Genomic DNA, 12712 nt, shown 5'->3' with positions numbered 1-12712 from the left:
CCATAACAATGCTCTATCAAGGCCTATTTGAAACATGCAAGGGCTGCAATAAACCCGACGTCTTTTGCCTATCATATTCCACCTTTTGACGTACGATACATGTCTTGATAAATTGCTCAACATCATGCCTTAAAGAAGGCTAATAAATAAATGCTTCACTGCTTTAATTTTAGTATCAATGGCTCTATGCCTTGTATAAGGAGGAGCATGATTCTTAGTGATCACCTTAGGCCTCATTTGCTTTGTGATTGTCATCCATGCATCATTGAAAATCATCTCTAAGCACAAAGTGTTGATGCCTTTGGCCATTGCCAAATTGATTATATACATTCGTAAAATTTGAAATCATCAACTGGTAGCATATTGATCTTTCATGCCATCCAATTCAGTGTGATATACCATAGTCATCTTTTCCTTTAGCTTCTCAAATACTGAAATTTCCACTATTGTCCACTTAAAAAGCACATCCTTCTTTTGCAAAGCATGTAGTGAAGGTACAATTTCAGCAAAGCTATGCACATACTTCTTATAATAGGAATATAGACCCAAGAAACTATGGATCTCGTGTACATTCTTCAAAGGTGGCCATGAGCCTATTGCCTCAACCTTTGTAGGATCCATACGACTGTCATCAACCAACACAATGTGCCCTAGAAAGTGGATCTTATGCAAGAAAAACTCTATCTTCTTGTCATTTATAACCAACCTGTGCTTACGTGACTCATTGAATGCAATGTCCACATGTTGCCTTTGCTTTGTCTCATTCTTTAAATAGACAATCATGCCATTAAAGAAAGTACCCACAAATCCCCGATGTGGCTTGAAGATGTGATCCATCATTCAATTAAATGTGTCGGAGCATTTGTAAGTCCAAAAGGCATGCCAAGAAACCCATACAATCCAACTTGAAAGTTGTCTTAGGCATATCTTGTAGTCTAATGCGAGTTTGATGATACTGAGTTTTCAAGTCAATATGACTGAATATGGTTACCCCTTGCAATCTATTCATAACATCATTGATTTGAGGGATCGGAAACCGATTCTTTGTTGTGATTTTCTTCGAAGTACGATAGTCAATGCACATACGCCATGATCCATCTTTTTTTTGAATCAAAAGCACTGGATAACAGAAGGGAGATGAGCTCGGCTGAATCAATCCTTTTTCCAACAACTCATTCACGTGACTCATCTCCTCTTGTTGGGCTGCACTTACCCTGCAGGGTGGCTTATTAGGAGGCTTACTTCTAGGGGTAAGATCTATGCCACGGTCTTGTGACCTTTCAAGGGTAGTTGCCCTAATAATGAACTAAGAAAAGCAATTAGTATACATTTTTAGAAATGACGTGCGATTCTTTTCTAATTTAGATGTGTTTCCAACATTTTCATTATCAACCTTATCCTTAGTGAAAACCAAGTACATTGAAAGGTGATTTTTTATTGCTTTAGACATGATAACAACCAATTTTATAGAGATAAATTTCCCTTTCAATTTTATAGTCAAGGTATTGGCCCTGGCTTTATGCTGAATAGTGATCACTTTAGTATGTGAATCAATCACTGCATGCACACGATGGCATCAAGGTATACTAAGCAAGGCATCAAACCCTCAAGTGGTGTAACGAAAAACTCTTTGTTGTTCACATATCCCTGAATGTGCAAGTGAAGCTTCCCGATGAGCGGTGTGACAGGCTTTGTATGGCCCTTGCATGCCATACCAACTACTTTTTTAATGGGTCCCATCTCATCCTCTCTAATTCCTAGATGGACTACCATGTCTATGGAGATAAAGTTGGCTCTTGCCCCATTACAAAGAAGATTAATGCATGCTGATGTTTCATTTTGCTACATGCTCTACATAACTTAGTAGTATCATCATTGGACTAATCAATAAGAAATCTAGTATGCAACCAATGGATGTTTTGGGCCACTTTTCCTTGGGATCTCTCTAATTACCTGATTTCCCAAGATGCTGCCTACTAGGACAGTCCTTAGCCATGTGATCCTCTTGTTCACAAACAAAGCATTATTTGCAGCCTTTAATTCCCTACGTTGTGCAACTGTTTTTCAACCCTTTCCTTGTTATTTTGGCTCTTTTGAGCTCGATTTTCAGATCTGCCTCTTTTCTTAGCCTTTGAAAACTTCCTATTTGGTTTCTCACCCTTGTCTTGGAAGCTCAAATCTTTCTCATGCAACAATATATTGGCTGTAGTAGATGTTTCTATGAGTTGAGATATGCTAGCCATGGTGGATTTAATGCAAAAATCCATGATTCCTTTTGGTAGCCCATATATGTACTTTTTCACTTGCTCATGAAGAGGAATTGGATGATAAGAAGTTATTGGCAACAAGGCATTCGGAACTAGCCTTTCTTCTTGGAAAGGGTGGTAGTTTCCTAATCAAGCACTTAATTACGAAAATCAACAAATAAACATAAATTGAAATGCACAATTTATGTTAATAATCTTAGACAGTAGACACCCTGTTGGCCCCAAAATATGCGTCCCTTTTGGTATTTTTTAAACTTCAATTGCCAATGGATGTATTATAAGCCAAGATTCCATGATCTTCTTGGCTAATCCATAAGCCTCTTGTTGATTCAACAATCAGCAAAAAAATTGGGCCAAATGCCCCTTGATTTTCACCCAAGACTTGCACTAAATTGGACCTCAATTGGCCAAATGCTATCCCAAATTTACAATGGATAGCTAGACATTTGAAATCCTTGACAATTCACAAAATTGAGGTACTGATTTTAATGTATGATACCTTCTTTTGATGGCATTGATTCCGAGGTGGCTTCTAAATATTAATTTTTGCAGAAGTTTAGGGTTTGAAGTATAGGTCCCTGTATTGTCCACCAAATTTGGTTGAGATGTGCTCAAAATGGTTGAGAAATGTTGAGATCTATTGAGAATGGTTTGGAGAAGGTGAGAGAAAGCCAAGATGAGAGAGAGATGATTTTCTTCGTGAGAAAACCCTAAAATCTACTTGCTGCTTGGTCCAAACTGCACTTAATGTAGTCAACAACTGCAAGGCATCTCCAAAATGTAGTCACTTGATAAGCAATGGTGTTGCCAACCCTTGGAAGGTGTCTCCTTCTTGTCTCGTGCTTGTTGAGGCTCTGAGATGGCTGTCGTTTGCAATAAATTGATGTTCTCTGATCAGAAAATGGACAAGCAACTCCCTTCCTCTCTCTCTCCTAGGCTGTAAACTGACTGAATGGTTGAGACCCACCAGTCCCCAAAAACGTTTCCTTAGTTTATATGGGCATTTTTTGCCAAGTAGCAACCTTGTAAATAAAAATTTCAGCATTATCTAGCCGTTTAATTAATTTTCAAAATTGAATAATCTTAAAAATTAATTTCAGCAATTTTGACCCTATCCAAAATTAAATGTGTTTATTCATAATTAAATTGGTTAGGCCATTTGCAACTTATAGTAGTTTCCAACCTCTATTGATCCTTAGATTGACATTAATTAATTAATTAATGTTAGTCCCTAGTGTCACCATTAATACTTCGTGGCCAAACAACCGTCCAGGGTCAAAATTGACACCAATTAATCCCCAAAGCCCAATTGGCTTAACTTATCACAACTTTTACCTTTGACTCCCACTACACTCTTGGGGTCCTTGGTCTGTTACCATGAAGTAACTCACATGTACATCGCATGTGCTAAGCAACCTTGCACATTTGATTAATAACTTAACCAAATGTTATCGGCAAGATTAAAGCATCTCAAAATTTCATGTGCCCGTGACAACATCCCAAAACTTCTTATTATATTGCTTCAATTTCGTGCATCGTGTGGCATCAAGCTCATGATGAGGAAATTGGACGATAAGAAGTTATTAACAGCAAGGCACTCAAAACTTCTTATTATATCCATGAAGAGCAAGGTATCCAATTGCTCATGAAGACAAATTGGACGATAAGAAGTTATTGGTAGCAAGGTATGTCAACTCTTCTTATTATGTTGTCTCAAATTCGTGCATTGTGTGACATCAAGCTTATTCCAATCTATCATGATGTCCATCTCAAATGTACTAGTTAACTTATTCGAAGCAAATATTTGCTTGAATTGTACCCATGTTGATGGTGCTCTACCTTGCATTAAGAGCATGGATCACCATTGCAATGCATTCCCCTTCAAGAAAGTGGTTTCCTTTTGAATCTTTGAGAATTCAATGAAGTTTCCTTCAAATAGACTGCATCACACAGTTGAATAAAAGTCAAAGATTTTAGTCTATCTTATGCCGCATATTGATATTATTTTGGAAAGGCTAATCAGGCTAAGTAGCTTACCATTTTGTTCGTCGAATCTTCTTGTTTAAAAGAAGGATAATACATTTAGAATGTGTATTGATTACTAAACCCTCAATAAAATTTTTGTGAAGAATTGATTTCTCATTTCCGTAAATGATAACATTTTAAATCGTCTAGGAGGCTCCGAGATTTTTAGTCGTATTGATTTGAAGAGTGGTTACCATTAGATTAGGGTAATATCATAGAATATACATAAAATTGCTTTTTATGCTTCATTTGGTCTTTATAGTTTCTTGTGGGTCCTTTTGGATTAACCAATCCGTCAACCACCTTTACAAGAATGAAGGGGAGCACTATTAGAACTCGGAGGTTGTTTTATAACTACTTTGAGAAAATGAACACTTGATAAATAGTAAAAAGAGTGAATTTCTCATACACAAATTAAATTATCTTAAGCATGTAATTTCTTTTTGAAGGGATTCAAAGGGATTTTGAAAAGATTAAGATAATCCAAAGATGACTCTCATTTTCGTGTTTTCGGCACTTTCCTCCATCAGCCTTTGTACCAATTGGTGATTGTTGCACTCAAGATTGGTCTTTGATGGACGATACACATCAACACCTCCCTTGGCCTGCTCCATGAGAGCAACCGTCTGTTGGACAACTCCGCCCTTGGCATTATCTACATTCTCTCATTCATTTATTGCATTGATTCATTTACTTCAGAGTTGTCTTTCTTCTTTATTTGTGTTTGTGCTTTTACGTTTTGAGTTTCATATTTAGGATTTATGTTTTGCACGTTTCTATATTTTTTTGTTTCCTCAGGGCAAACCCTAGTATATCTTCGCACCCAAGTTGATAAGAAACTTTATTTATTTTGTTAATTAAGCTTTGAAGGATTCAAAGTATCTACTTGAGAGCTTTGAAAAAGATGAATTTTAACCAAAACCTTGTTTTAGTTTGCTTCTACCACATAATGCATACCAAAAGTTGCTTGTGAATTTGTAATCTCTATTTAAGATGATTTCAAATGTCATACTGTGTAATTTAAAGATATGTTGAATGAAAAGTCTCGTAGATTTCGATGTTTTTTAATGTGGACTAAAATGTGATTGCTTGCTAAATCTATTAATCATTATCCAACTCACATGATGACCTTGAGATATTCCAAGTGACTTTGAGGTGTTATTGGAATATCTGAGATGAGATCCATTGTGATTGATTCCATGGAGCATTTGGCACTAGAAGCGATTGTGACAATCTTAGAATCTTTTGTTTACTATACTTCGATTTTTGACATGCTAGACAAGCCTCGATAAAGTTGTGTGTATCTCTTCATAATATTGGCCAATAAAAGAAGTATTAACTATACTTAAAGTGGCTCCCTTCCTCTATGTTCTACATAAGGAGTTTCATGACTTTCGTCAAGCACCTTTTGTCAAACAAAAATAATGGTGATGCAAAGAGAAATATTCATCAGAAGGTAATTATCTTTGATGGAACAATTTGGATTAGAGCCTCCTTGTTGTAAATTGGTCCAAACTACTACATAATCAACTTCTTGGTCATAAGTACTCCTCATAGTGCTTGGAAATCTTAATGATGAGCCACTGTAATGGTTGCAATGTGAGGCTTTCTAAGAATGTATCGGAAACTATATTATGTTTTCCAAGAGAGTACATGGTTAAACAATGAAAAATCGATAAGAAAATTTTCCATGTGGTATGTTTCTCTTGTAAATGCTTTGGAGTCTTGAAATTCTTTAAGCTCTGATAATTAGTTTTTATAAGGAATTAATTGCTTAAAATATATTATTTCATATTTTCAATGCATGAACCACAACTAAGAGCTCCTTTTCATAGATGTCATACCTTTTCTCCACATCATTTAGACGGCGGATTTCAAAGGCTATAGCATGGGCTTCTTGGTTGAGCACTGCACCAATACAATCACCATAAGCATCCACTTTTATCACAAATGGTTTTACTAAATCTAGAACGATAAGAATAAGCTTGGAAGTGAGATCTGTTTTCAGCTTTGTAAAGACCGCCTTATCTCTCTCTCCTTTGGAAGGAGTTCTTCTTCTTTGTAAGGTCATGAAGAAGAGAAGCTATATGTGCAAAATGCTTGATGAACTAGCGGTAATAGGAGTATAAACCAAGAAAAATCACCCCTCATGTGATGTAGATGATGGAAGTTGATTATCGACATGCCTTGACTATCTTTTGATTCCAATCTGATCATAGAGTAATTGGCCTTTGTTTTTGCTGGAGGTTGAAAAGTTTGCTCAACTAGTTGCAATGTAGTCTTTTATGACGAGTTATGCTTCTTCAAAAAGTGAGATGTTTGGTACAGAATCCAGAGTCTCCAGAAAAATGAAAATCAAAAGGAGAAAGAAGTAGCTGAAACTGATGTTAGATGGTACTGTGAGGCCTATTTACAATCCTAAAGCCATCTGTAAAGAACACACATAGTCCATGGTTGTTTTCGTTACTTCATGGATCAGTCCTTGTGATTTAATGGCAAGGACTGTTTAAGGTTGTAGAGGTGTATTCAAAAAATCAGGTCAAAGCAAGCCGAATAAAAGTGCAGAAAAGGTGGACCAGAAACTATGTTGAAATTCTTATTGATTGATTCTCTCTAAATTTTGGAACTTCACTTTCCATTCGCTATAGGGTTTTTAGCTGGAGTGTAAAGAAACGTTTTCACATTTGCTGGATTGCAGGAATTGGCCCTTCCCATTTGCAGCATGATGTTTTAGAATGGTACTGACTTCCTTTCTTTTATGCTCTTAGATGTATGCTGCAGCTGGAACTGTACAGCGGAACTATGTTAATATTCTATTGATGCTTTTGCGGCTTCGTCAAGCATGTGATCATCCTCATCTTGTAAAAGATCACTATTCGGATGCTACACAGCAAAGCACGAAAGAATCTGCAAGCAAGCTATCTGATGATAAACGAGCAAGGCTTTTATCAGTTTTGGAAGGGAATCAAGACACATGCAGCATATGCATGGTGAGTATCAAAGGCAAGGTTCCTTTGTGGGGATGTGGCCAACCCTGGAAATTATTCTTGATTACTGTGTTTTAGTATTTTGGTACCTTTTTTGCTTAATCATTCATCTTAATTGATGCAGGATGCTCCAGAGGATGCAGTCATTACTTTGTGTGGTCATGTTTTCTGTAGACAGTGCTTATTTGACATGCTAAGTCATGACGATTCTGCATACTGTCCTTATCCTAAATGCCATGTCCGCCTACACACTTCTGGAACATATTCATGGTCTGCACTACGGTATCCTAATGGGGTTACTGAAGGGCCTCCTGAGCCTCCACTTGATATGATTTCACAGGTTAAGTTGGAGAATGTTCCAGAAACTTCATCAAAGATCAAGGCTGTTATTCATACGTTGCGTGCTCTCCCACCTATTGAAAGTTTAAAGAGTTTGAAAGGAAGCTTGGAGCATGATGATTTACCTTCAGATCCAGGTGGTGTCAGGACAGAAAAAGCCATCGTCTTTTCTCAGTGGACGAGTATGCTGGACTTGCTTGAGGTTTCCTTGAAAAAGGAAGGGTTCTGTTATCGGAGACTTGATGGAACAATGTCACTCCAAGCTCGGGACCGTGCCTTGTCTGACTTCAAGCTGCTACCTGAGGTAATTCTGAAATTTGTACAAAGTTCAATTACAGTCACCCACTGATTTGTGCTTACGTTTGCATTCTGACCTTTAAGAACTTGCTCTATTCTATTCAGAATCACACAAGATTACCATAAGCCCAAGACCTACACATATGGTTCACAAGTTATGTCTGCAAATGTTATGGACACAAATGTATATGCTGCACATTTAAATGCAGGTTCTTGGCTGTTACATGTGCTTAATTGCAGTTTTGTCCGCACAGCATGTACTGGACTGTTCACCTCAGTTAAATATATATAGTGTGATTGAGCTGGTAAATATCATGTGTCCAGCTGGTCCACACAGGAACTGCTGTCCATAGTTCCTTGGTAAATACTTTGTAAGTATGTGGTTTTCAGCTTAGTTTTGGCCTCATTTTAGTGCTACTTCTGGGGTTCTTTCCAGCTAATGTAGTTGTTGCTTTTCTGGCAATTAGAGACTTGGCCTCACTATGTTTTTATGGTCTCTGTTGTGTGATAAAAGAATGCTTAGTATGTAATCCAGGTTCTTTTGTGTGAGGTACCTCGGATTTCTCTGATACATTAAGGAGGCACATACTCAGTGGGATGGAGAAGTTCTAATTAATTGGAAAGTGAAATCAGGTTCCTAATACTGTTTTCATATGCTAGTGAAAACCTGCTGTCAGTGATCAAGTATTAGATCTCAACATATAAATGAAGTGCTGTATATGATTTCTTCTAGTACAGTAAAGCTATCTATTAAAGGACAACTTTGAAGAAAGGAACCATTCAAGTTAAGCATGTGGGCCAGACTAAGCTTGTAGGCGTGTCTCTTCTTTTGCACTTCTGTCTGTATTTAAATGTTGATAGTTTGTTATAGTGTGCATCTGTATAATGTTGACGGCTTTATGTTTTCCAAAGATGTCAGTTTTACTCCTTGGAACTTGAATTTCTTGTGTGTTTATCTTACAGGTTAGTGTAATTATCATGTCCCTGAAGGCTGCAAGCTTGGGCCTGAATATGGTTGCAGCGTCTCATGTGCTTCTCATTGATGTATGGTGGAATCCAACTACTGAAGACCAAGCCATTGATCGAGCTCATAGGATTGGTCAGACTCGTGATGTTCATGTATCACGTTTTACTGTGAAAAACACTATTGAAGATCGGATTTTGGCATTGCAGGTCTTTAGCCGCTTTCTATTTCATGAATTAGTGCAATATTTACTATTCTAAATTTAGATTTTGCACAGCTATTCCCTCACAAAGTCTTGTTTTCAATGGTCAGGAAAAGAAACGGCAGATAGTTGCATCTGCATTTGGAGAGGATGCAGGCACAGATCAAAAGACTCGCCTATCTTTCGAGGATATGAGTTATCTGTTTCGCGCATGATCTTTGAAAGTTGTACTGTATGCAAGCCTTCTGAGGAGAATCACACATTTACCTATACTTTTATATATATTGGGAGCACATGCGCATTTTGCGAAGTTCTTGCAAGGAGGATTATGTTGTGGCCTGGTTGTGCAGTAAATATGTAAATTTTGGAAGTCACAATGTCACCTTTGCATGAATACAGCTGCAGTAAACGTGTAAAGTCTGAAAGTCGACAGGCTCAGCTTTGTGCAGAGCTTTGATTGTAAAGTGGAAGGGGTACAAGGTTACACATTTATTCATACAGCATATGTACAGTATGAAAATAGTCTGATATGGAGGTCTTGTTCAATTGGTAGGTATTTATGGTAATACAGTAGGAATTGAAGCAAAGCAACACGATAGATGCTAAGGGCAATGGCCCTTACTGGGCCCTGAAGTGAAGGTTTTGAGAAGTATCCTTATTTTGTAAAAGGGTCTCTCTCAGCCAGCGGGCTGTATAAAATGTTCCTTTTTTAAAATTTGAACAGCTGAAACAGAATGGTCTATATCCTAGAATGGCTCTGTATCTCATGTGCCTCTGAAGCATTTGAGGAGGTATGTTTCCTTGACTTGCATGTCACTACGGTTCACAGAGTTGACACAATGCTTCAAGCAGCAACTCTGAAAAGTTGGAACTATGCAAATGATTCAGCTTTTCTATCCATACAAAGCCAGAATGTGGGGTTACAAGATACTGCCTGCTGAATTGTGGTGTTATGCTCGAAGTCTTATGGCTACAGAATTCTTTAAGATAAATTTCTGTTCGTTTTGGTTGCCCTGACCGAAGTTAAACCTTGAAATGTTTGAGACTTAAATAATTGATCTGCAAGCATAAAAGCCAGTCACTGGCTCTTACATACATACTGCTTTTTCTCATTGCTCTATGTTGAATTGTTGTGACTGGCGATGCCTTCAATTTTGGTTGCCTTGATAATTGCAATACTTACTCCATACACCTGCATCAGGCTTCCTGCGGCCAAGTGGTGCAGGATTTGGCATGGCTCATGTGGGTGCCAGATCCTTCTCTCCAGCATCTGTATTATTTTTTTCTGGAATTAATGGAAATGCCATTGCAGTTCTGATTGTCATATAGCGACTTCAGAACTGTCAGCATATGAGCTCTTAAGTCGCAGCGAGCAACTATGTAGCATCATGTGAAAGGGGAATGGAACTGGTATAACACACTAGTGTTCAATGTCGATATACAGATTGATTGAAAAGGATTAACGAGGTTGGTGGTGGAGGATTACGAGGTCACAAAGATATGCCATTGTGGCATTGCAAAAATAATGCCGTACGAAGCTGTTGTCAAAATTAGGAGTCCAGAAATCTGAAGATTACCTTTGTGTTTCAGGGAGTGTGGTATTGTAAGCGGACCACTTTCTTAAGTGGGACTGTAAGTTTCTCAATTTACAGTGGTACACTGGATGCAAGGGCAGAGGTGGGATATGCTCCACCTCAAGTTATTGAAGAACAACTTATCACAGTAACATGTTATGAAATGCCTGAGCACAAGATTTAAGAGTGAACAGTGACTGATCCTGGGACATTGAGTGGTTGGGCTCTTGGGTGTCCTTTCGTGCAAGTGGGTGGCCTTTTTGATCCACAGGCAGCTCTGGCAGGCCCCAGGCAAGTTTTTCTTTGTTGTCTTGGAGTGTTGCCAAGTTGGATGTGTTCTCAAGTTTCTTCCAGATGGAGACTTTCATTTGGTCTCTTTCACATCAATATTATCATCACTTCGGAAAGATCCCTTTATCTTAGTTACAACTGGTATTGTGTGTATTTTTTTAAATTCCTTTTGCTTTATAGATATTCCTACGTATTCTATTGGTGATAATGTATGGTCTGACCCAGTTATGTGACAGTGGTCAAGCTGTTTCAGAAAGTATTGATGCGATATTCTGTTAGGGTATACGTATAAGAGGTAGAGGTAGTTATTGTATGGTGTTTTTTAAGTGAGCAATTATTTATTTCACCATTATTTCTACAAGAAGACTTTGCATGATTGGGAACATCTAAGATCCTCATCAGTGTTTGTTTTGTAGATTTTTACACTTTGCTCTTAGTTAAAAGCATTTTCCTATTGAAGTTAATATTCCTGGACTTTATTTAGCCTATCATAATCCAAAGTTAGCGAGAAAAGTTGGCAAAGAAGCAAGTAATGTTCATGAAAATAGCTAGGTTGTTGTTCATATTTTTACTAAGTAGGGGGAAGAGACTAGCAAAGGAGAGGAGGATAGGAAAAGAAAGAGAGGGCTTTTAGCCATGAAAAGACGAGAGAAGTTTGGAATGTGAAATAAATTGTAATATTAAAAAAATGGTGGTGGTTTATATGTCCTTCACACATTTTATATGGCCCTAATTCAGCTTCTTACATTTCATACCTATTCAGATGTCTTTGTCCTAGAAAACAAAAATGGGATTGATTACAATTTTCCAAGTGGAAAGGAGCATGGTACTGCTTTGTTTAAATGAGTCAAAAGATTTTCTAATATTTGAAAATGTACATGAGAGTTGAAGAATGACAAATTGAAGACAAAAAACGATGTATATATATTCGAGACAAGCCATAAAGGCAAAAGCTTTGGTTGTTGAGTCATCAAGTAGGAGCTCTTCTAATGAGCAGTGACCATGCTGTCCATTACATACCTTGATGTACTAAATCGCGAATCTCCCTTGATATGTTGATCTAATTGGGGTGTATGGCAGCTCCAAATGAAGCTCTTTTTGAGCACTTTCAACCATATAGTTAACTTTGGTTGTGTTAATAAAATCAACATCAATTTTGGTGTAAAATAGAGAGCAGTCCTGTGATAAATTGTAGAGAAACAGAGCTTTTAAGCTGACATTATCATTCTTCAAATGGTCCCTTAAAAAGATGTGGGAATGATTCCAAGACAAGCATTGGTCTAAATTGAGGTTTTCTTTCAAATGTTATCCTTCGTTTTCCAAGATCAAAAGGAGAAGTGGCATCCTGTTCATGTATTGAATTCTTGGTCATCAAGCCATAGGTATCATCCATGGAATCATATGCATGTATTTAGACACAAATCATAAGTAGCTGAATCAAATAAAAACCAATAATTATACTCTCTCATATTGGGGTCATAATCTGTATGATTTTTTTCATGGTCTTCAAGTAACTACCCAACGTAATCTTCATGAGCTTCATAGGTTGTTACCTTAGCCTCTTTATCTTCCTCTTGATCTGCGTGAAGATTTTCCTCACCATAACCATCTTCATTGTCTTCATCTAAGTATTTGATTATCAAGAATATTTTTGCATTCTTTGCCTTACATTTAGTTTTTATGATTGGATGCATTGGTTTAGCATATTTTAAACATAACCCTTGAGAATGCAATTCCACGATCTAGTCACTATTTAATCTAGTCCT

General features: G+C 37.4%; 1 protein-coding gene across 4 annotated transcripts in view; it reads left to right on the top strand.

The window, feature by feature from the left end:
- The window catches only part of LOC148013549 (helicase-like transcription factor CHR28), a 35340-nt gene extending 24162 nt beyond the window's left edge, over positions 1–11178 (top strand). For 2 of the 4 annotated variants that reach the window (XM_087667652.1, XM_087667653.1), the window contains 4 exons: positions 7061–7282; positions 7404–7922; positions 8879–9088; positions 9192–11176. In XM_087667652.1, coding sequence (XP_087523778.1) covers positions 7061–7282; positions 7404–7922; positions 8879–9088; positions 9192–9296 — 1056 coding nt within the window. In that variant the 3' untranslated portion in view covers positions 9297–11176. Of the gene's footprint in view, positions 1–7060; positions 7283–7403; positions 7923–8878; positions 9089–9191 lie in introns of all 4 variants that reach the window. The other 2 variants (XR_015688809.1, XM_087667655.1) reach the window with 2 other exon arrangements.
- Positions 11179–12712: the final 1534 nt, after the last annotated feature.

Source organism: Lygodium microphyllum, chromosome 26 (genome assembly GCF_053477565.2).
Source record: "Lygodium microphyllum isolate KBCC chromosome 26, Lygodium_microphyllum_v1.1.10, whole genome shotgun sequence".
In the NCBI taxonomy this organism is placed as follows: Eukaryota; Viridiplantae; Streptophyta; class Polypodiopsida; order Schizaeales; family Lygodiaceae; genus Lygodium; species Lygodium microphyllum.
The sequence above is the reverse complement of the archived record's forward strand: the minus strand, read 5'-3'. Positions and strand labels throughout refer to the sequence as shown.